Below are 24,103 nucleotides of genomic sequence, written 5' to 3'. Positions count from 1 at the left end.
TCGGAAGCAGGCTCCATCCAGGCTGTCAGCAAAGAGCCCGACGTGGGGCTCGAACTCACGAACCGAGAGGTCATGTCCTGAGCCGAAGTTGCATGCTTAACCGACTGAGCCACCCAGGCCCACCTATTTTTTTTTTTTTTTTTAATATCAAAGCAACTTGACTACTAAAAACATCTTGTCTTTGGCACAAACGAGTAGGTCTGAAATCATAGGAAACTGACACACGGCAATCCACCCTGTGATTTCAAATCACTCACACTAATCGATATTAGGGTGTAATGCACTGTACAAATTCAAGTCCACAGAAATATGAGTGCACTCTGCAATTCTTAGTTACACTCAACCATATTTTGTATCGTTACTTTGAGGCACATTCTTACACACCATTCTTTTTTTTTTTTTTTAATTTTTTTTTTTTTTAACGTTTATTTATTTTTGAGACAGAGAGAGACAGAGCATGAACAGGGGAGGGGCAGAGAGAGAGGGAGACACAGAATCCAAAGCAAGCTCCAGGCTCTGAGCTGTCAGCACAGAGCCCGACGCGGGGCTCGAACCCATGGACCATGAGATCATGACCTGAGCCGAAGCCGGCCGCTCAACCGACTGAGCCACCCAGGCGCCCCATTACACACCATTCTTTAGTGACAAGTTTGAGCAACTATATCCCTATATTACGATCAACATAAACCTAACAAAGAAATCTTTAACAGGGCCATCACATCCAATTGCCAAATGAGCAACAGGTAAACTTCTTAAGCAGGTTGGTTTAACCTCCTTGAAAATTATGTTTCCAAGTAAAGATCATTTGGAGAAGGCGCCCAGAAGTCCTAGCTTGCATAACACAATCAGACACAGGTTGGCTTGCCACAATGTCCAAATCAAGGCTGTCATTTTTGAGAAGGCAAGTTTTTGTTCTCTTTTCAATTCCTGCAAATTTATCTTGCTACTCTCAATTTCCAAATGTTCCTTTATTGTCTTCACTTTTTTAATGTATGACTTGTACTTATTAGATTAATTTTTAGAAGTTCACTGTGAAACATGTCTCTGGTTATTTTAGTAGTTTCTTTATCTTCTCTGACCTCAAATAATATTATTTCCTTCCATCGTCACATCCATGACCTGTCCCAGTTGTACACATCCCATCAAGTTGTATCCTTTTTTCCTCTTTTGACTCCAATAGGTTAGGCTGAGGCTTGGCTCAGAGCATACTGTCCTGGTCCGAGTACCTGTACAGGTACCTGTACCATAGGTACAGCCATAGGTCTAAGGGTTACAAAGTATTTTCATTCCATTCCACCAACATACCCTTAGCAACATGTTTTCCTTCCACCCTAAGGGGGCCTTCTGTGGCCTGTAGGCTTGCTCCACTCTCTTTGGATATTGGGGAACCACGAAAGTGTGGTAAGCCAATGTCATACTCTGATTTCACACTGATCCAGGGAATCACAGTCTTTAGGATGTGTGGTATCGACTTCACTTCTGGCTGGCTGTCTGGTATCTCAGACATCCACGACTGCCCCAAAGATTATCGCTGTTCTGAGAATATTCCTGGTATCAATCCATCTTAACTGGAACAACCGTCAGTCTAAAATTAGAGAAACATCTTTCATGTTGTTTGTTTTTTCTTTTAGTATTCTGCTATTTTTAATGATTTCTCCAACTGCTTTATGTCGAGGTTCCACTGTTTTACTTCCATGTGAAATTTGCTTATATTTTGAAATATACTGCTAATTTTATCCATCTGTGTACCCAATGATGACAAATCTGCCCCAGAGTGTGTTCTTGAGATTGTTTGATTTCAAAATATTTAAAACTTAATGTGATTTAACTGATTAGGAATTGAGAAAAAGTGGCTGCCCTTGTTTTTCCAGTTAAACCGTCTACCAGTTAAACAAGGGCATGCAAGGGTTTCCTGCCTTTTAGCAAATCTCTTGTTGCCATAGGTCTAAAATGGGCATAAATAAAGTTCGGTAAAACTTAGCACGTTTTGGGAATCTGTATCTGTCTATCAAATTTGAAGTCACTGGCTACTATTGTAGCTACCAATACAATTTTTTTTTAAAATATTTATTTATTTTGGGGAGAGTGCAAGCAGGAGAGGGGCAGAGAGAGAAGGGGACAGAGGACAGGTTCCAGAAGCGGGCCCTGTGCCGATAGGCTGACAGCCGCGAGGCTGATGTGGGGCTCAAACTCACGAACAGTGAGACTATGACCTGAGCCGAAGTTGGACGCTCAACAGACTGAGCCACCCAGGTGCCCCTTGAGAGGGTTTATGAAGAGACAACCCCAGATTGTTGGGCATAGACATCTGTGGTGTGAGACTGAAGACTGATATGTACCACCAAGGAAAATACGTGTTATTTGCTAAGCTTTCTCTGGTTACTCTGTACACATTACAAGGGGTCCATTTTCTAACAATGTACTAGTCTTGGCCAGCAATCCCAGGTCTAGAAATCTATGCTGAGAAGATAGACAACTATGCAAAAATCTAGCATTGTTTGTGATTGCAAAAAATCCTGAAAACTACAATGACTGTAATTTAAAATACCCCAACATAGGGATCAGTTAAATGAAGACAAACAAAAATATCATGCTGTTACCTGAAGAGATAATAATACACACTCACATAAATGATATGTTTATCTCCCCCCCATTATGGAATTTTGGAAAAATTAATAGAATCTAATTTTTGTAAGAAAAGGCAAATAAGAATGTATGAGTGTGCACTTAGAAAAAAGTTAAAAAACTACACCCCAAAATGTCCTGAAATTGGCTCTGAATGGTGGGATTATATGTGGTTCTTTTCTCTTTTTTGTGTCTCTAAAATTTTAATTCCAGTATAGTTAACATACAGTGTTATATTAGTTTCGGGTGTACATTACAGTGGTAGGTGTTTTTTATTGTTTTGGTTTACGTATAATCATCATATGTAACTTGTATAATAAATTTAAGTTAAAAGCACTTGCCATAATACACACATCTAAAATGTTGCTGGGACTTTGAATTTTTTTTTTTTTAACGTTTATTCATTTTTGATAGAGACAGAGCGTGAGTGAGAGAGGGGCAGAGGGAGAGGGAGACGCAGAATCCAAAGCAAGCTCCAGGCTCTGAACTGTCAGCACAGAGCCCGACATGGGGCTCGAACTCACGAACTGCGAGGTCATGACTTGAGCCGAAGTCGGACGCTCAACCGACTGGGCCACCCAGGCGCCCCTAAAATGTTGCTGGGACTTTGTAAATGATGGCTTCAATTGCATACTTATAGTCTATTCACTTTTCTGTACATAGGTTATAGTTTATTTAATAAATGACTGGGAAAACATGATGGTTTTGCTAAAGCCTTCCAGCCAAATGTTGACCACGGTCTACCATGGAAGTCCCAAGCTAAATTCAAAAGCTGCTCAATTTAGTGTATCTAAACTGAGTATATTATCATTAACAGAGATCAACAAGAAAAGGGTCAAGGGAGGAGAACTCCATGAAGCTATGCTGTTCTGGTACATAATTAAAATCATAAATTTGACCAGCTTTGAGATATTAAGGTAGGGTCACGGTCTTGGGTCTTTTCAAAGAAATATAATGTCCACAGTTGGGATACTCTGTATCCCAAGTACATGCATATCTGTCTTTATCATCCTCATTAGGCAGTACATTTCGTAGGAGTAAGGTGGGTATTTTATTTACCTTAGAATTATTTGCGGTATAAAGCAGTGTCTTAATACATATTCATCAACTCTAATAAGCGTCATGCCTAATATTGCGTTGAGGCCTCTCTTGTAAAATAAACATTTTACTTTTGAATATTTTTGTCTGTTTAAAAATTTTTACACTAGGCCAATTTTCTCTTCCGTACTACTTAAAGAGTTCCAAGACCTCTGAGATTTCTGTTTGCCTGCATGGATTCGGATTCCTTACCTACGTACCCACCCTAAGACCACGAATGATGATCACATCAGTGTGAGGTACAAGCACGTCTAGAAGGTTTCAGTCTAGCTATTGTCTGGAAGTGCTTTTAATTGCTTTGAGCTCATTATGTACCAAACACATAATGAATATTATTTGCCTTACCTGACTTTTTCCAATCCCCTTTCATTTTATCTCACTTCTCCTAGATTTCTCTCTTACCTATAAGGCCTGTGCATGGTGCCCCCGAGAATGGCTTAGCATTAGCAGTGTGGCCAACAGGCGTAAAGAGACTGGCAGTCACTTCATGGGACAAGTGTCCGAAATCTCAGAGACATCTGCTTGTACACGTCTTCTTATTTTTCAATTTAGAGAGAAGGCATTTTGATGAAAATCACTCACAATAACAATAATCCTTCCACAACGCCTGATACTCCCCTCCAGTTCAGTGGAATTACTTCCCTTAAAGCTGTGTGTGTGTGTGTGTGTGTGTGTGCGTGTGTGTGTGTGTGTGTATCTGCACTTCGCATTCAAAGTTTGAGTAGCAAAAGCAAAAACTTTAACGCGGATACTCAGTGGTGATGAGACAAAACATGTCCGAATTTTGTTTCTGAGAGATGAGACTGGTCACCGAAAGTCACTAAAGTGACTTGTTTTTCTTGATTCTTTTTGCATTTCGTGAGAAAATACACAAGGGCTTGAAAAATTATTTTTGATTTTAGCGGCTAAGTGACTTCGTGGTAAACGGAGACACAGCTTTAAGAACAATCCCTTTATCGTCTCTTGGGTTTTGCACATCCCAGAAAAAATGAGCAGCACAGCATGATGTAATTCCTCATCACTTACGGACCAGACACATTACGGGCACTTAACCCAGTGTGCCGACTGTGAAGCGAATTTTGGACTCCCGCCGGCCTTCACTGGCCGGCTCGGGCTGCTGACACAGTGGCCTGCTTCTCCGGACTTCCCCCACCTAATCGACGGCCGGTCCCCCTCCAGGGCGGTGCGGGGACGAGGGGCGCCGCGCGGGGAAACCGACACCGCCCACAGCTGTGTCCCACAATGGGTCCAGGCCGCTCACGTGACACCTTCCGGAGGATTTGATCAGAGCGCCCGAACTGCTATAAACACTGGCGTTATTCATAAAAACGTGCAGAAGGAGGGATTTTCAGGGGGATTTCTTTACCCGTTTCCCCACCACAAGACGGCGAAATAAATAGAATGGGTCATGAGCCGCTTGGCCTGTATTGCAAACTCCCGGCCTGACAAGTCAATAAAGAGCCAGCCCTCACCTCTCCGCCTCGAGGAGCCTCCAAGGTTAGAGGCAAACACGACTTGGGTATGTCCGCCCGGGGAGCTTCATGATCCTCATTATTCAGCTATTGTGGGCAAACGCTCCGCGGCGCGTAATCTAAGCGATCAGATCAGAGTCTCGGCACTGGCTCCTCCGCTGCCCACAACGCTCCCAGCTTCCCTCGCAATGGCTTCCTTATTTACCTTTCAAAGCCAACAGCCATTTTTTATTTTTATTTATTTACTTTTTTAGGCAAGCTCCAGGCCCAGTGCAGAGGCCAACGCAGAGCCCAGTGCGGGGCTTGAACTTACGACCCTGCGATCAGGAGTCCCACGCTTCACTGACGAGCCACCCAGGCGCCCCTGAACAGCCATTTTTAAGTGTCACAAAATAAAGCCATACGCAAAAGCTACTGTAATCACCTTCAGGAATTTAACAGAAACTTCCGAACAGGGCAATTCTTCAGTGTCTAGAAGAAAAGCCACTTGGACAAAAAAAGAAAATAAATAAAAGGTTCCTTAAGCCACAGCTTGCTTTTCTTCTTTGGATTTAAAATTCTAATCAATCTCAGAAATACCACGCACCTCTGGAAACAGCATACAAAACAAATTCCCATGTTGTATTTTACACGAAGTGCTTACACCACACACAAAAAGACCGCTGATTATGTAACATTATAACATGACTGCAAAACTGCAGAGGTGGGTCGCGGTGGTTTCACAAGACATCACGGTTTTCCTTTCTTTTTCTCATTTTGGAAGTCCTAGAAATGCTACGCCCGCTACGCAGTGCAGCGGTCGGCCTCCCAGGCCCCCGCCCCCTGGGCCTCCAGCCCCTGTGCGTCCCCTCCCGGGCCGGGCAGGCTGCCCGTGAAGGGCTAATACGGTCCCGTGGGAACAATGGTGCGCAGCATCCTGCTACGTCGCCAGAGCCCCTGAAGCTTCTGGTCTGCTGTCTCTTGGATCCCTTGCTCCGGGGGAGTCGGCCGCTAGGTCAGGAGGGCCTCCGGATGAGGCCCACGTGACCAGCGATGGAAGCTTCCTCCCGCCCGGTGCCACTCCCCCAGCACGTGCTCCAGCCCCGGCCGGGCCTTCCCGGGACCACAGCCCGGGGTCTAAGTTTTAGGGTCACTGGGCATGTGTAAATACGAGGCATGCCACCTATTTACTTCATCTCATTAAGGCATGTAAACAAATACTCAGACTTCAGGAGAAATCATACTTTAGAGTATCAGTGCCTAAAATGCCAAATTGTGAAACAGCCACTTCCGTATTTTACATTTGATCAAAAGGAACAAATACCCAAAGACTATTATGAGAAGCAGTTTTATGTGGATTCTTCAAATCAATCATTACTCCTTATTCTTCTTGATCCTCACAGCTCAACTTTTAGCATTCATATAATTAACACAACTGTAAATGGATTTAATTCCTCAAGCTCATGGCTTGCCTCTTGAATATTTACATCATCTCATAAAACGGCTATTTTATCTTGTCATAGCCCAAGAACGTATCAAGTAGGAAACATTTTATCTTTTAATTCAGCCATGACCTATTTGAAAAATGAAACAAATCGCATGAAGTAATTAGAGGAAAATATAGCCATTGTCGAACCTTCATTTCCAAAGGAGATACCCAAATGATTATTCTTTCACTGTCAAATGTTGAAAATCTGTAAAGTACCCTAAACGGGCATTAATATTTGGATAAACAATAATGCATATTTTCGCATATTTACAAAAAGATACAGTAGAAGGATAGTTTTTAAAAAGTGAGACCAAAAAATGGTCACGATTTCCAGGGAAAGGAATAGGAAGCGTAGAGGCAGAGAGAGGCATGAAAGGAAGACCTCTCCGAATAGATTTTATTATAGCTTCACCTTTGGAGTCAGGTAACTTTTTCACATGTCGAGGAGACTGAGTTTGTAAAATTGGAGAGCCGAGTTGGAAACAAATGGAAATAAAGGAACCTTACTGTGTATCCTGTTGGTGATACAACACCACAGAAGGACGATAATTTCAGGTGACTTTAGGAGGACAGCATTTTGGTCACACGTCCATAGGGAATTTATTTTCAGAACGCACAGAGTGAAAAAAAAAACCCGTAATCTTTCACTTGGGTCAGCAGTCCTATCGATAGTGGTAACAGTGGTATTGTTACAAGGAAGATTTCTAATGTAAAGGAAAAGACGCAGGAAAAAATTCCAAGAAATAACAGTAATGTTAAGTCTCCACCGGAAATGACCTTGTCAACTTCCAATGTGTCTCCGCCGTGAGGGCGTCCAAGAGAAGCACGGACGTCCCAGCAGCAACGAGTGCCTCTAGTACCAGACCGTGGTTCCTAACAACCATTTTCCGCAAAAAGGAACCAGCGTGTTCCTTGAAGAAATACCTGGCTTCAGGTCTGCGGCAGGAAATACGTGAGACGCACAGGGAACATTCTGTGTCAGAAAGTGAGGAAACTCTCACAGGTCAATGGGATTGTATTAAATTCTGGAAGACGCCACGAAGAAGCTCCCATCAGCGATGCCAATAAAAAGAATGAGGGGCGGGAGGAGAGAGAGAGAGGGAGAGAGGGAGGAAGAGGGCGAGAGGGAGAGGCAGAGAAATGGAGCACTTTCCAAAACCAATGAACGGTCACCACGCGAGGTTCACTATGGCGTGGACTCAACCAAGTCCTTGCACACTAAAGCTTGGCGAGTCAAAAGAAAGGATTAAGCATTTATCCTGCCTTTCTATATGAGCGATACTTCAGAGTAACCAAAATGCCCTAGCTGATAAAGCAAAATTCATCTTTATTGAAGGATCTCAGCTCATAAATGTGAAAGGAATGACTGAGCTAAAAAACAACTCTACCATGTCACAACTCCTAATGACATGACTGATCAGCATCAATGGCGTCACGACAGCCAGACACGTGCCTGCTGGCGGCCGTCAGAACTACAGAGCAGTGAAGTGTCCTGTCCCACAAAGGTTAAACTTGAATCTAATCAAATCTTATGCGCTCAAAGTCTTTGCGTTAAATGCCTGTTACAGGGCTCCAAGGGAGTAAACAGAGAAATCTAGAAAGTGAGACATTCTTACCGAATGAATTATCTGCTTTCTTCAACAGCTGAACTGTGTGGCAAAACGGAGAGAGGGTGGGACCTCTACATTAAAAGGTACTTAGTACGATGTGGATCCTGATTCAAACAAAGCAACTGTCATAACATATCTTTGAGACAAAGGGAGACAACTGACTATGGACCGGGTATTAAAGAACAAGAAAAGCTTCACATACTTGACGTATGATAATGGCACTGTGATTATACAAGAAAATAACCCGATTTTTATTTCTTATTTTTAAATTTTATTTGAGAGAGAGAGCGCGCGCACACAAGCTGGGAGGAGGGCAGAGGGGAGAGAGAGAGACTTTCAAGTGGCTCAACGCCCAGCACAGAGCCCCGGGGCCCAATCCCACCACCCTGGGACCGTGACCTAAGCCAGAATCAAGAGTGGGCGTCTCAGCCGACTGAGCCACCCAGGTGCCCCAACCCTATTTCTAGAGCAGCATGTTAAAGCACGTGGCGGTAAAGTGACATTGCGCCTGGATCTGCTCGGAAATGCCGTAGGCAGAAAGAAAGAAGAAAAGGATTATTAGATCAAGCAAGTGGGGCACAATTTTGGTAACTGTTAAACCTATCAGGTGATGGGGATATGAAAGCTTATCATTTTCTTCTTTTCTGTTTGAAAATGTTCATAATAGGGGCACCAGGATGGCTCAGTTGGTTAAGTGACTGACTCTTGATTTCAGCTCAGGTCGTGCATGATATCACAGTTCGTGAGTTCGAGTCTTGCATGGCCGGGCTCTGCACTGACTGTGTGGAGCCTGCTTGGGATTCTCTCTCTCTGCCCCTCCCCTGCTCTCTCTCTCTCTCTTTCAAAATAAATAAAACTTTATTTAAAAAAAAAAAAAACAGAAGAAATAGAAGAAAATGTTCACAATAAAAACTTTTTTTTTATTTTTATTATTAAAAAAAAATTTTTTTTGATCTTTATTTATTTTTGAGAGAGAGAGAGTGAGACAGAGTGTGAGAGGAGGAGGGGCAGAGAGAGGGAGACATAGAATCCGAAGCAGGCTCCAGGCTCTGAGCTGTCAGCACAGAGCCCGACGCGGGGCTTGAACTCACAGACCGCGAGATCATGACCTGAGCCGAAGTCAGATTCTCAACCGACTGAGCCAACCAGGTGGCCCTCACAATAAAAACTTTTAAACAAATGTTGGCAATACACATTTTATCCAGAATGATTTAGGTTCATAAAACACAATAAAGCTAGGGCACGAATGCACTCCTATATCAACAGAATCATTAAAATTTCTTAGGGTAAAATGAGCTTTGGTTATTTGCCTTAATGCATCTTTGCTTTTATTTTTCCTTTCACATTTCTCCATTTCCAAATTTTACTTGCCCTTTGGGGCTCTATTCAAATTCTACTCTCGCCCGAGGCTTTTCTAACTCTTCCTAGCTGGAAGTAATCACCCTGAACTTCTGTGTAATTTTAGATGTACCTCCTATAGCCTGTTCCACGTTCTACTTTCAATTATGATTATTTCCGTCGACGTTCCTGAGAGGAGAACCGAAATCTGGGTCCAATTTGCCACTTGCACAAGGGTTATCTCATCTGACAGTACAGTTGTACTATGTATATAATCAAAATTAATATTTATTGAATGCAGATCGAGTTTTTAAAAATGTAGACCTATGACGGTGTTCTCTCGAAAAATAAATTTTCTGGAGCCAGAACTTCTAAAAGATGTTATGATTGCAGAAAGCCCTCTGCTTCTCTCCAGCAAATAAGAGGGGGCCTTTAGTAAGGACTAGCAAAGCCAAATGTCATCCAACACAGGGAGACTTTACTTTTAATATCTTTCTCTGAGCCTGAAGTCTACAGGGGAGGGTGCTTAGTTACTCAGAAAAAGTTGCTTTCACAGGAAAATATGCTGGAGTTGCAATTTAACCATAAAAGATAAAAACATTCATTCATTCATTCATTTTAGGATTAAAGAACATCTAAGTTATTTGAAAACATTAAAAGCAATAAGCCGGTATTCAGTGAACTTGAAAAATGAACAAGATTGTGATTAAGATTTGTATCTCACTGGAGTGTTATAAAATTCAGTTATTACTGCAGTCATGCTTGGAAAAATCCAACACCACTTCTTTAAAAGATATTAAAATTTGATAATAGCTGCTGTGTCGTCACTCCAAATCACCATGCTTCCCATAAATTCTTACCCTCCTCGGTAAACGGCCTGGAAAATACTTATAGATATACATACGTATATGTATTTTCACCTTTATGGGCTAAAGTAAGTGAAATATAGATATACACATATATTGTGGGCTAATATAACTTTCTGAAAGTTATAGGCTATGCATTTTCATTTACATAGTATGATATGTATCCTACTCCTAACACTTACATATGCATGTATCATTTTCACTTGTGTATACATAGTATAATATGTACCCTACTCTGGACAGCTGCAGCATTATTCTCCTCTTAGACTGTCTGATCTTAGATCTTTGATAATAAAGATGATCTTCCAAAATGAGAGTGAAGAGGGTTTTAACAATTTGTTTGGCAAAGAACATGTCCAATTGTTAAGCTCTAAAATACGAGATAAGATAAAAACATGTTTTCCCACATGCCAAAGAAATAGACTAGTTATTGATGATGAACATTGATAAAATACTTAATGAGCAGGGCGCCTGGGTGGCTCGGTCAGTTAAGCGTCCAGCTCTTGATTTCTGTTCAGGTCATGATCTCAAGTTCGTGGGTTTGAGCCCCACATCGGGCTCCATGCTGACAGCACAGAGTCTGCTTGGGATATTCTCTCTCTCTCTCTCTCTCTCTCTCTCTCTCTCTCCCTCTCTCTGCCCCTTCCCCCCCTCTCAAAATAAATAAATACATTTAAAAAATATATAATGAGCAATCACTTGGTTGCTTTAATGCTTAAAGGATTTTTATGAAAAAGAAGGTCCATTAAAAAAGAAAAAAGTCCAGGGCACCTGGGTGGCTCAGTGGGTTGAGCGTCCGACTTCGGCTCAGGGCACGATCTCACAGTCTGTGAGTTCGAGCCCCGCGTCAGGCTCTGTGCTGACTGCTCAGAGCCTGGAGCCTGTTTCAGATTCTGTGTCTCCCTCTCTCTCTGCCCCTCCCCTGCTCATGCTCTGTCTCTCTCTCTCTCTCTGTCAAAAATAAATAAGCATAAAAATTTTTTTTAAATATAAAAAAAGAAAAAAGTCCAAGGGAGTTTAAAGCAGTAAGTAAATAAAGTAAAATCTAATAAGATGATGTTTATAAAATTTTCTCTGAGGCTGAAAGGGCTTTTGCAATTATTCCACTGACTGTAGAGTCACACTCAAAATTAAGATCATTTTAATAGAAAGACAGATAAAGAATAAAAAAGAAAAAAAGGAAGAAAAAGAAAAGATAAGGTCATGCAGCTCCTACCTACTTACCAGCCTAAATAAAGAATTTAGTTGTGAGTTTGCGAGGCCCCTTCAGATTTTGGTCCTCTGGTCTCCTCAAAGTTCTTTCTAGTATCCTGTCACATCAAGAATAGCCTGGAAGGGTGAGAAAAGTTACGAACCTTGGCCTGACGGATACGTCAAGAAAGAACAGAAGTCAGTCTGATACACATATAAAATAATGTTTCCGCTACCCCAGAGTTTCTTAGAACTTCAGAACCATCAGATCTGACCAATTCCTCTGCCATAGTCATTTCATTCTTGTTACCGGTGGTGGGAACTTCAAGGGGCAGGGGCTTTTGGCTGATAATTTGGCATTAGAATCTCTTAAAAATCTTGCGTTCATATTTTCTGACCAAGCGATATTTGAATACACAAAGGTCTAGATATGAGGATGATGTTTATTTGTTGTAGCAAAATCTGGAATAACTGAAATGGCCAAAAAAGAGGGAGGGCCAAATTGAAAAACTGGATGTGTAAGACCATCCTACTTTTTTTGTTCTTAAAGTTTATTTATTTTGAGAGAGAGCAAGAGAGAGAAAGCGTGAACGGGGGAGGAGCAGAGAGAGAGAGAGAGAGAGAGAGAGAGAGAGAGAGAATCACAAGCAGGCTGCATGCTACCAGTGTCGAGGCCAATGTGGGGCTTGACCCCATGAACTGTGAGATCATGACCTGAGCCAAAATCAAGAGTTGGACGCTTAACTGAATAAGCCACTCAGGTGTCCCTGTCCTATTTAGTTTTTTTTTTTTTTATATTAAAAAAAAGTTCATCTATTTAATTTTGAGAGAGGGAGAGACAGAGAGAGAGAGAGGGAGATGGCGAGCAGGGGAGAGGCAGAGAGAGAGAGGGAGGGAGAGACAGAATCCCAAGCAGGCTCTGCAGCATCAGCAGAGTCTGACACCGGGCTTGATCTCATGACCATGAGATCAGGACCTGAGCAGAAATCAAGAGTCAGACGCTTCACCGACTGAGCCAGCCAGGCGCCCCATATTTAGTTTTGAAAAAACTGCTGAAATATCCACCGAAGAGCCAGTGAGGAGTATTTGGGGAAGGATGGGTTTAGGGGAGCATTCGCTTCCTAAGCTACATGGTTTTAGACGGTTTATCTTAAAAAGCAAAAAAACCCAAACACTCCAGCCATGTGTTATTTTCATAATCAGAAAACAAGATTTAAGAAACAAAGTCAAGTACTTCCATAGCCAGTAGCACTTGTTCAAAATGTTCTGAAAAGTTTTTTGCTTTTTATACTTGGTTTTATCTAAAGGATGCAAAAGACTATGTAACACCTATGTGAAAAGTATTTTTCTCTAAACCAAATGTCCGGTCAGCTTATTAAAAAGCAAAAACATATAAGTAACATTTATTAAAGACCTATTATATCCTGATCAGGGTTTTTACACGTTTTGTTGCCCAGATATCCTTATTTACTCCTTGTTTGTTAAAATCCTAACTATATGTGGCATAGAGAGTCACAGATGGACAACCGGGGTACCCTGGAAGAAAAAGAACTCTAATAATTTCATTTTCAAATGGATGGGTGTCCTTTTTTGTCTATTCAGAGGATATACAGGGTTGTACAGCTGTCATTATAAAGATAATGCAGGTCTTAAAAAGATCCACATTTCCCTTTCACACAGACTATACAGAGTGACTGACTTTATACTATTTAAAAACAAATTTGGAAATTTTGGTCACTCCACCTGTGAGACCTTCCAATTCCTTGCAGCAACTTATTTCCAGCATCTTCTTATAATTCAAATTACCTGTAACATCACATAGAACACCAAGAGCGACGGTTAGGAAGGAAAAGCAATCTTTGACAAAAGACTTCCATACCAAACGCAGTTGTTTTCTTCTCTTCCTGTAGGGCTAAGAGTAAGCTCCCGCAACTATACTCGAAGAAGAAAGTAAAATAAAATAGAAGACAAACCTTTCTGTTGTTCCTTTAGCTCCTCTTAAGTTTGTTTGTTTCTTACTTAACCAAAACACAGTTGCTCCTGATGTGAAAGCAATTCTGGAAAAGCAACTCCATTAAATTCTATTTGGCTACCGCTCCACATCTATGAAATTCTGCTCGGAGCAAAAATCAGCTCCATGGTTGAAGAGCCAAGAGCCTGTCTGAATCCTTGAACGTATCTCAACAAATCTTCGTTTTCAGTCACCTATGCCTCCTACTTTTTGGGAGTGGAGATAAAAGGTGGATGGGGGGCACCTGGGTGGCTAGTGGTGGACTGTCTGATACCCGATTTTGGCTCAGGTCATGATCCCAGGGGCAGGGGATCGGGCCCTGCGTCCGCCTCTGCGCTGAGCACAGAGCCTGCTTAAGGTTCTCTTTGCCTCTCCCTCCGCCCCTCTCCTCTGCTCTCTCTCTCTCTCTTAAAAAAAAAAAAAAGGTGAATGGGGCACACACACCAATATCCAAGAGACTCATGGTCTAGGGAAGAGGACAGCCACAAATAGATATATAAAGCATACCGAGTGAACAACACAGAGGGAAACAGCATATTCCGGGCACTTGGGAGAGGGATGCCAGCTGGGAGTAGCGATGGGGAGGTGGGCTGTGACCACGTCTTCTAATAACAAATGAGAGAGAGAGCGAGAGAGAGAGAGAGAGAGAGAGAGCGCGAGAGTGAGAGAGAGCGTGAGAGTGTGTACGCAGGGGAGGGGCAGGGAGAGACGGAGAGAGAGTCCCAAGCAGACTCTGTGCTGTCAGCACAGAGCCCGACGTGGGGCTTGATCTCACGACTATGAGATCGTTACCTCAGCTGAAATCAAGAGTTGGACGCTCGACTGACTGAGCCACCCAGGCGCCCCCACAAATGACAATTTCTAAGAGGTGAACACGAACACGCATCTGACGGAGAGGCAGGGGTCAGAAGGCACACGACGCAGAAGGTTCCACCGGAGAAAAGAAAGATGGAAAATATCCGGCTCCGTATGGGAAATGGCAAGCAGTCTGGTAATGCTGGACGGAACGAGCCAGCCTCCAAACGCTCCCGAGGGTTCTAGGGAGATGGCTCTGGAGCGAGCGGGCAGGGACAGCAGTCCCGGGTGGCAGCAGGGACAGAGGAGAGGGGACGCAGCTGGGAAATGTTAGGAGCAAAACTGGCAGGGCCTGGGGATCGGCTGGCTGGTGGCTTGGTCGGGGGGGCTGTGAGGCAGGGAGGGGGACTCACTCCTCTCTGGGTTTCATGCTTCTGTGCCTGGCTGGTAACGCTGGGGCTTCCTGCGTTGTGAGGACAGAGCTCGGAAGTCAGGTGGAAGAGGGTATGTGCTGGGTAGGTGACGAGCGAAACCTTCAAAAATAATCAGCTTCTCTTTCTGGGAAGCAAATCTCTCTCCGTACCTCATGGCTTTGTTTCCCAGCTAAAGGTATCTGTGCTCGGAGCCGGTTACGGACGCGCGTGTATAAGGGCACAGACACTGCCTCCATCTGGGGCGGCTGGCCCCTCGCGTCCACAAGGAGACCCAGATTTACGGGTGCCGCCCACAACGTGTAAGAGCCCAAGTGAGGATCGAGGAGACTTCTTAGGACAGAGTCTTTCTCTTTCCCTAAGTTTTGTTCAAAACAACTGTTCCGGAGCTTTATGGAGACGCTCAGGGCTTAGTTTGCAAGATGCCCGGGCTGGTAGTACGACAAATAGAATCTGCCGTTGGTTCCAGTAGTCACACAGCCTTTGCCTCCTTCCAAGTTACCCTAGAAAACGGGGGCTCTGGTCTCACCCTTGATAGATACAGGAACAGAAGAAGAACCAGGCTGGAGGAAATAACGGTGTGTTCAAGTCTGGCACTGCTGTTTCCGGTGCCCCTGCGCATTCAGTCAGAACTTGGCAGTGGGTCACCGAGAAGCCTAGTCGGCATCAGGGGGAGAAATCACAGCTGGAAAAGCATCACTGCACCTGAGACCTAAGGAGTGACTGGGGCAGTCTGGGGAGAAGAACAGAGTAAGGCGGGCCAGGGGCAGGGGTGGGGGCGGGGGGGGGGGAAAGAAGGAAGTCTAAGAAAGACAGACAGAACTACAGAGAATGTGTGGGATCAAGAACGACAAAAGAAGAGGAAGTTTCAGAAAGGGCCTGGGGGAAGCAGCAGTGTCCACAGTAGCAGGAAGGATGGATGTTCCGGGGGCTGCGGCTAAGGATCTTGGTGAGAAGCTCCAGGAAAGTTCCCAGAGCAGAAACCAGATGCGGTGGGTTTGGGACCGAGGAACCCAGAGGAAGTACACACAAGGAGGGTCCGACCAAGACAGGAAGTCAGGTAGAGGGGAGCCGCCATACGGGTTAGCAGGTTTAGATGGAGCCTCTCAGACCGGAGACAGGAGAAGAAGGGAGGAGGGGGAGATGCGGGGCAGGGGGGACGGTGAGGGGAAGGCACTTGTGGGGAGGGGCAGAGGCAGGAGAGGTGGGAACGAAGGCAGGCCCGGGAGGAGGAGCTCCTAGAACTGAGGAGGGATGCCGCACCCCATGGGGCCCGGCACGCAAGCCGTGAGGAGCCCAAACGGTCACTCCGGACAGGGCCAGGGCGGCGCGGCCACTCGGCCCCACACGGTGGCGCATCCTTCAACCCACGACTCTGGCAACCGCAGTTTTTTCAAGCCGCAATATTCTAAATCACAGAAGTCCTGCCGTGACAAGATTATCCATCTTATAAAGGTCAGAGGCGGGTGGGAGGATAGAGAAGAAGCGGCGTTCCGCCAGGCCTCTCAAGTCCTTAGGTGAATACCTGCCCCATAAAATGACAGGAGAGAGTAGGACGTGAACAATTTAAATGTCCCACGTTGTTGTCGGTGACAGTAAGAGCGCCTAAGTGTCTCCATCAGTAGGTGCGGATTCGTTACAAACACGAGAAGTGTGAGTAGTTTGATCTGTAGGGAAAATTATAGCCAGATAGTATCCGAGAGGTTACCATGATAGAGCTAAACTGTCTCTGCCTGTCACAGGTTAAAAGAACATTTAAATTCTGGAAGTTCGCATCAGCTCTTTCTAGATAACAAATCTTAAGTACCTTCCTATATTCACTCAATTAGTGATTCTGGGCCTTGATAACACTGCAGAGAGAAACTTTCCAACTATCATTCAAATCATATCTAAAAAGGTGGTCATAAATATTTTAAAACCTAAGTGAACTAATAAGGCCTAGGCCCATTAAGGATAAGATCTTTTACAACAAATTAAATAAAACAATTTATTGAAGTCTGGACTCAAGATAAGCTAGATTTACTAGCTGACCTTTTATTCATTTAAAGAACAAAATTAGCTCTAATTGCATTAGAATGGAATCCAGTAAATTTCCCCGAGTCTTCTAATGTGGCATCCATGCACGGACGGCGGTAATTGTTTACAAGTAAGATGGAAATGCTTTGATTATAATCTTTCCACTTGTTTTCCTGTGTAGTAAAAGCATTTCCCCAAACCTGAAGTCAGTGTTTCGGACAGCGTGCTGTGTTTTTCCTTACATGCGCTGCATGTTTGGTGTTAATGAACAAACGACAACGTGCCAGGGGAGGAAATTAAACTTGGAGATTTCATCATCATTTTAGGTCCGCGACAACGAGAGAGGAAGAGACGGAGGCCGAGGACTCCTTGTCTGGAAAAGTCACAAAAGGGCCGCAGACCTGAGTCGGAAAAAACTGGCCTCTGGCCTGCTTCGCCTCGGAATTACAGCTGAGACACGTGGGTCCGGGTCTGCTGAGTTTCTAAGTACAGTCAGGGGGCAAGAATCACGTGTGACCCACAACTTGTGCTCCAGTTGTTCAGCTCCTTAGGGAACTTCACGTGTAATGTCAACATGTTTCACTAGCATGAAAAATAAGTCATTTGCCATAAATTTTAAAAGACCGTTATTCTTAAGATTTTTTTTGGGGGGGGGGGGAGCGGTCAGTGCTCCCGTTCCTTGGCTTCTCTTATAGGCGAACCACCTCGGAAATGTTGCCGTTTCAGTGGCAAGCTAACCAGGGCAATCTTGTGTCAATCTCTTTCTTTTTCTTTCTTTTTTTTTAAATCAAAAGCAGACAGTTTTATTGGAAAGAAAGTAAATTAAAAATAGAAAAGCAAAAAGGCCCTCCGAGTCTGACAGGATGATGATCTGAAATGTTCCTTGAACTTGAACTTGACTTCTAAAGGATCTTTTTTTTTTTTTTAAAACCAAAAAGCTTCTTCTCTCTGCCACCTCAGCATGCTCTTGTCAACATGTGAACTAACACTGCCTTGTCCTAAATAAAAGATGCCAATTATTTCTGCCTGCCACTCGTCGCCCCTTCCTTCTGGGACCCCCGCCCCGAGGCCCTCATGAGAACTGGTAACGGGAGCGAGCGGGAGGGGGAGGTGGGATGCACCAAGGCTGCTGAGCCCCGAGAACCAGGCCAGCCTCGGGTGACTTGGGGCCACATCTGTCACCATCCAGTGGCAAGACGGGAGTACAGGAAAGCGAGCAGAGTCCTAATGATACTTTTTGAACCCTGGAGACTACCTCACCTAAAGCCAAATAAACCCCTTTTACTTTGTCCCTTTAAGCTCACTGGGGTTTCTGTCACTTGGAATTAAGAGTCTTGATCAACACAAAACGAAGATACAAGCGTTTCAACTAGAGACCTGAGGATTCTTTCCAGAGTCTTCTTCACGGAGTGTGCAACCAGGCTATACCTTTGGATCAGAGCTTGTCGCAAGAAACAGTGGGACAGGAACTGTCTTTGTGTCTGCTGTAAAGGCTGCCGCGGAAGGCACTGTTTTCTCCCCTGGATCCGCATGGGAATAACGTTTCAAGTTTGGTGCCTTGAAGAGCTTTGTCTCTCTTGAGAAACTGAGAGGTATCTTCTTCCTTTTTAAAAACGCTATTTCACTTTTTGCCCTGATTGCCAGGCAGCATAGTTCTATCTGACACGCAATCATTTGCTTCTTTTTCCTCTCCTTGGGATTAGTTTCCTATTTCTATTGTCTAGTAATTTTCTTGTTCTCTTTGAGTTAACGTTCTCGAAGGGATAGTGTCAGTTTGTTTAGACTGGGAAAAAAGTTATATATGAATAAACAAATAACGTTTCACATAAAGAGGGAAAAGGCAGAGAGTAGGATAAAAACCACCTGCTGTGATTTGTCTAAAGGACTCATCACGAGAGCTCACTGTACACGTTTCACCCTGTCAAATGTCTTTCAGCTAAATCTGGCTACATTTTGAAATATAAAATGCTTATTTTCTTTTTTTTAAGGGGCTTTTTAAAAAAAAGTTCATGTATTTGTTTTGAGAGAGAGAGAGCACAAGCAGGGGAGGGGCAGAGAGAGAGGGGGGCAGAATCCAGCAGGTTCTGCACTGTCAGTGCAGAGCCCAACACGGGACTTGAACCCACAAATCGTGACCTTGTGGCCTGAGCTGAAACCAAGAATCAGATACTTAACTGACTGAGCCACCCAGGTGCCCCAAAATGCTTATTTTCTTTGAAAATATTTTAGTAAAAACATTGTTTTAAAATGCGTATTTATTTTTGAGAGAGAGAGAGACAGAGACAGAGACAGAGCATGAGCATGAGCAGGGAAGGGGCAGAGAGCGAGGGAGACACAGAATCCGAAGCAGGCTCCAGGCTCCGAGCTGGCAGCGCAGAGCCCGATGCGGGGCTCGAACCCACACACCGCGGGTTGGGCTGGGCCCACGAACCGAACGGCGAGATCATGACCTGAGGCGAAGGTGGATGCTTAACCCACTGAGCGCCCCAGCCGCCCCTAAGATCACCCTTTCAATGAGAAGCTCCTTTAACGGCGCCTTGAGCCCCACACTTAAACTGAGAAGAGCTGTAGGTCCCGTTTGGCCCTGGCCTTCGGACCGTCTCGTCCAACGGTCCCTGCCCCCGACCTGCTCCAGCACGGTGCTCTGCCGTTCCCTTCCGAGAGATGGGAACAAACGAGCGCCGTAAGCTGCTCGCTCTTCCTCACCTGCTCAGAATAAACGAACTCGGTGAGAGGGAAGACCGGGAGGACGGATGACACGGCCCGTCCCCCTAACGGCCGTGCTGCCCGTCCCCAAGTGCAAGTGTGACCTCGCGATCCTCATCAACACAGTCCAGGCGGCCGTGCCTGGGGAAGCGCGCACCTGCTCGACCGCGAGGCGGGCCTGGGCCTGGGCCGTCTTCGTATGTGCCTCACGGTGCCGCGTCTCCCGGCCATTCTGCTCACCAGCCTCACCGTGCGGACACCGGGGTTTCAGGGTTAGTGATCCGCTTCCACCTCCGTTCCTGACTGAGGGCAACGCTGCGTGCCCCTCACCGGGGGGCGTGTTAAAGGCAAGTGCAGTCCCTGCAAAGTCACCCTGAACGTCCTCGCTCTCTGGCGGAGGTCCTGGACTTCCCGTAGGTTCTCTAGAATACAGGCTCCAGGCACGTTACAGAAAGGAAAAAACAAGGGACCGCGGTCTTGCCTCGAGGAACAACAACAGAGGACGGAGGAAATAATCTAACCTCAAAGTACTTTCCCAGATCAAGGGCAGAAGACCTTCCTCACTTAGGAAACTTTAGAAACTAAACGTTGTCTTCAAGATCTTCCACTGAGAGGGTATAATTTGAGCCCTGTAAAGCTTTTCCCTTTGCCCATAATTTCAAAAGGTTCTATCCTCTGCCTGTTCCTCGGCAATAAACAGCCCCTTCCCCTGGACTATTTAGACCCCCCTTTCCGCATCCTACTCTGCTCGTTAACTTCACTTCAAAAGTGCGCTAGAGCCCCAGGTGCGCACAAACTGAGTGAAGGCACATTTGTACGAATCGACTTCCTCTCTTCCGTTATTGCCGTGGAATAAGCCACGTACCCTTATGCTACAACAATAAAAGATCACTTTTAATTTCATACAATTTTCATGTGTCATAAAATACTCTTAAGTTTTTCCAAGCTTTCTTGGCTTGCGCGCCACACGAAAACTGGTTTGGTTCATGGGCCACAGTGGGCTGATCCTTGATTTGGATTAAAAAAAAAAAAAAAAAAGAAAGAAAAAGGCTCTTTACTGATTAAGATACATTTTACATAAAATCCTATTACTAGGTGACACGGGCTTCTTTTTCTCTCTTATTTTAAAATGTAATCTATTTCACTGAATTTATTCCTTTGTTCATTATAAGCACTTCCTTGTGCCTGACTCTGGCCAAATGACTAATTATTCTTATAACACGGGGGTTATTTACCTAAATATCCGAAGGTTCGCATATTATATAATAATGTTATACTGTCATGGGCAATTTGTCTGGAATGTTTGAGTATTACAATTTCCCTAATACTGGACAATCTGTTCCAGGGTAACAGGATCTATTTTTCATATTTCACAATATCTTAAGTGTATGAGTGGTTTATTGAGAGGAGAAAAATAGTCAACAGAATGAATGAAAGATGCTCAAGGGTGGATGAAATGAATATTATTATCAAAGTCTTTCTACAAACCTTAAAGGGATTGAGCAAGCCGAACTCTTGTGGAAGTAAAGATTAAGTCATGGTGAGTTACTGAGAAAATAGTAATAAATGTGAACTAGTAAGAGAAGAGTATTTGTTGAATGATAAACAAGAATATCTTGCCCGTAGAGGAATGAGCCCAAATACAGAATTTTCACAACGATGGTATCAGTAGCTACTTTGGTTGGGCCTCCTTGCTCATCAATCAGCCTTCTGTCCTCCACTGGTTGAGGGAGGAGGGCATTATTCAAATTTTTGTAGGTAAAATAGAGAGCATGGGGTATAAGAGTATCTGGTTTAAAAAAAGGACTGAATCTACAGTATTTTTGTGATACTGTCTAAACTCGTCAGTAACACTACCACCCACTGTCTAGGTTCCTACTGATGAAACCAAAAAGGGTGGAAATTATGCGGATAATTTAGGTAAGAAAAGGATGAACTATTTTCTTCCTTCAATCTTCAAAAGAACATACACTTTCCTAGAAGATCACATTTGCCTCTATACTTCCGTTCATAATAATGATACTGGACTTTTTCAGTGAATTACATTTGGAATCAGCAGGAGCAGCATAAAACACACACAAACTTTTAAGAAAGAATGAACCACTGAGAACACAAAGCATATTTTCTGTTGCCTACTCTACCTACTATATAAGTTCATGGCTCCTACTCTCATTATTATGGCTAAAATCTGAATGACAATTAAATGCCCTGTAAGCCTATTTTCCACACAATATTTGATTGTTTGCAATTTAAACGAATCCATTTTCAGGCTGACTCGTAAAAAATAAGGTTGTAAACTAGTACTTATAGCTGATGCAATTCATTTAAACGACATACAGAATGATTTTTAGAAAAAGAATAGTTTTTACCATAATTTACAAAAATAGACCGATGTTTTATCACCTTATTAAAATCATGTAAGAGTGTTGTAGACCTTAATTCATATCTTAAAAATGAATTAAAAAAAACCCAGCCAACTAAATTTACTTTAAAGAAGGGTGAGGTGATAGGATGATCCTGTGAAAATTAAGACCAACAGTGATCATGGGGTTTCCATTTCCAGTTCTCTCTTAAACAAACAAACCAACAAACAAACAAGCAGATAGTTAAGACTTCACCAAGCCTTTGGGTGGCAGTATCTTTGTTTTTAGGTACAGAATAAAACCATGAGAATCTCCGTTCTTTGTCACGGTGATTATGAATGACTTGAGAAGAGGGATACGACAGTGAGTGCATCCAGTATATCCTTTCTCCCTTTTCGGATAACCAGGACCTTCAGAATTACGCAGACCCCACGTCATGTCTTCCGAAAAGGGAAAAAGAACAAGAAGGGATCCTGGATGTCGAAGAAAGCAATAAGCATTTACTCTGAGGAAGAAACCAATACAACTTGAAAAATGAAGAATTCTCAAAATAAAGCTTGACCCTCCACGTTCACACCTGGAAAAGGTGGGAGTTCTAAGCCCACCAGGAAGGAGCAGACACGGGCAAGTTCGATTCCCTTCGCTCTAACGGACAACGGGCAACGTGCATACTTACATCTTGTCTTGGCCAGCGCCAACTCTCAGCGTCAGCCGGGGGATGACCGGACTGGGGGCGGGAAGCACCGGCTCCAGTTTGATCTGTTGGAGTTATTACAGGGGAGTTAAATGCATTTTCAGCGCAAGACCTCCCACCTCTTCTCCTCCTGCCTCATTTCCATAAACCTCCTAGGCCAGTTTAAGCCTCAAATGTGGCTACCATGCCAGAGGCAAGGATACTCTGGGCGAATTTTGCTTTTGCTTCTCAACAACTGAAGGCTCTCTGGCATCATGAGAAATTCCCTAAACTTGACTCACTTTACCTAAGCGTGGGAGTTCGTTCTTTCTTTCTTCCTGGTCATGCTTAATTTCTTGCATTTTATTGTTAGAGTTTTTAGACATTTGGCAAACACTTACATCATTGCCAGACTTCATGTAAATAGAAAAAAAAATGCAATGATATCTCCACAATAGGATAAAACGCATCTATTTATGGAACTTGAAAAACAAGAAACTCATCTTAAGTCTGCGTTATCATATAAGAAAACGGAAATATCAAGTGTACTTGCTCCGTTTTTTTTGGCTGGTGGCCAACAGATCCGAAATACTGTAAAAGAAGAAACATACACTAGGATTTGTAGTGAAGGCAAAGACCGATGGCTAAGTTGAAGATCTTCACAAATACTGGAGCTAAGAGAAAGGGGATCAAGTCTGATTATACGGGGGTTCCTCACGATTGGTGGTCTCAAGAGGCCATGGTAGAGTATTTTGAATGAGCAGGCTGAACAGAAGCCCCGTAGTTCAAGTTACCATCTATATTCTGAGTTTTTCAACAAGTGTTCTGTCGGCATTTTTGGTGGGACAGTTCTTTGGGGAACGGAAGTGTCCAGGAACTGCCAGATGTTTAACATCCCTGGTCGTGGGGTATGGAAGGATACAACATTACACTGCAAACCACTGAAGGGGAATGAATATATAACATAATGCTCGATATATGATATATCTCGTTAATCTGTTGCACATTGATCAAAGTTACTATGTTGTCATGTGTTTTTACCTATCCCCCCTTTTTTTTTAATCCATCGTCACATCAAGATCCATGATTTCAGTCATTCTCTCTCTCTTTTTAAATAATGATTTATTTTGAGAGAGAGAGAGAGAGAGGTCACACGTAGAGGGGAGGGGCAGAGAGAGAGAGGAGAGAGAGAATCCCAAGCAGGCTCTGTGCTGTCAGTGCAGAGCCCGACGTGGGGCTCAGTCTCAAACTGTGAGATCGTGACCTGAACTGAAATCCAGAGTTGGATGCTTCACCGACTGAGCCCCTCTCGACCACTCTCTTGAATAGTGTGAGGCATGTGGGAGGCTCTCAAAGACTGAGTTAACAACTGCAAGCACTCTGAGCTCCCTGCCCCTTGGTTACTTCACCATTTGCCCAGGATCAATCTAAAATCATCCT

The 24,103-nt window shown here is 43.9% G+C and overlaps 1 protein-coding gene across 2 annotated transcripts in view; it reads right to left on the bottom strand.

Moving 5' to 3' along the window:
• Positions 1-24,103, bottom strand: part of TAF3 (TATA-box binding protein associated factor 3) — a 181,425-nt gene that overhangs the window by 13,016 nt on the left and 144,306 nt on the right. For both annotated transcript variants that reach the window (XM_049626781.1, XM_049626782.1), the window contains exon 4: positions 22,667-22,749. In XM_049626781.1, coding sequence (XP_049482738.1) covers positions 22,667-22,749 — 83 coding nt within the window. The remainder of the gene's footprint in view (positions 1-22,666; positions 22,750-24,103) is intronic.

The sequence above is a fragment of the Panthera uncia genome, chromosome B4 (assembly GCF_023721935.1).
Source record: "Panthera uncia isolate 11264 chromosome B4, Puncia_PCG_1.0, whole genome shotgun sequence".
Classification (NCBI taxonomy): domain Eukaryota; kingdom Metazoa; phylum Chordata; class Mammalia; order Carnivora; family Felidae; genus Panthera; species Panthera uncia.
Note: the sequence above shows the minus strand (reverse complement) of the source record. Positions and strands in the feature narration are given on the sequence as shown.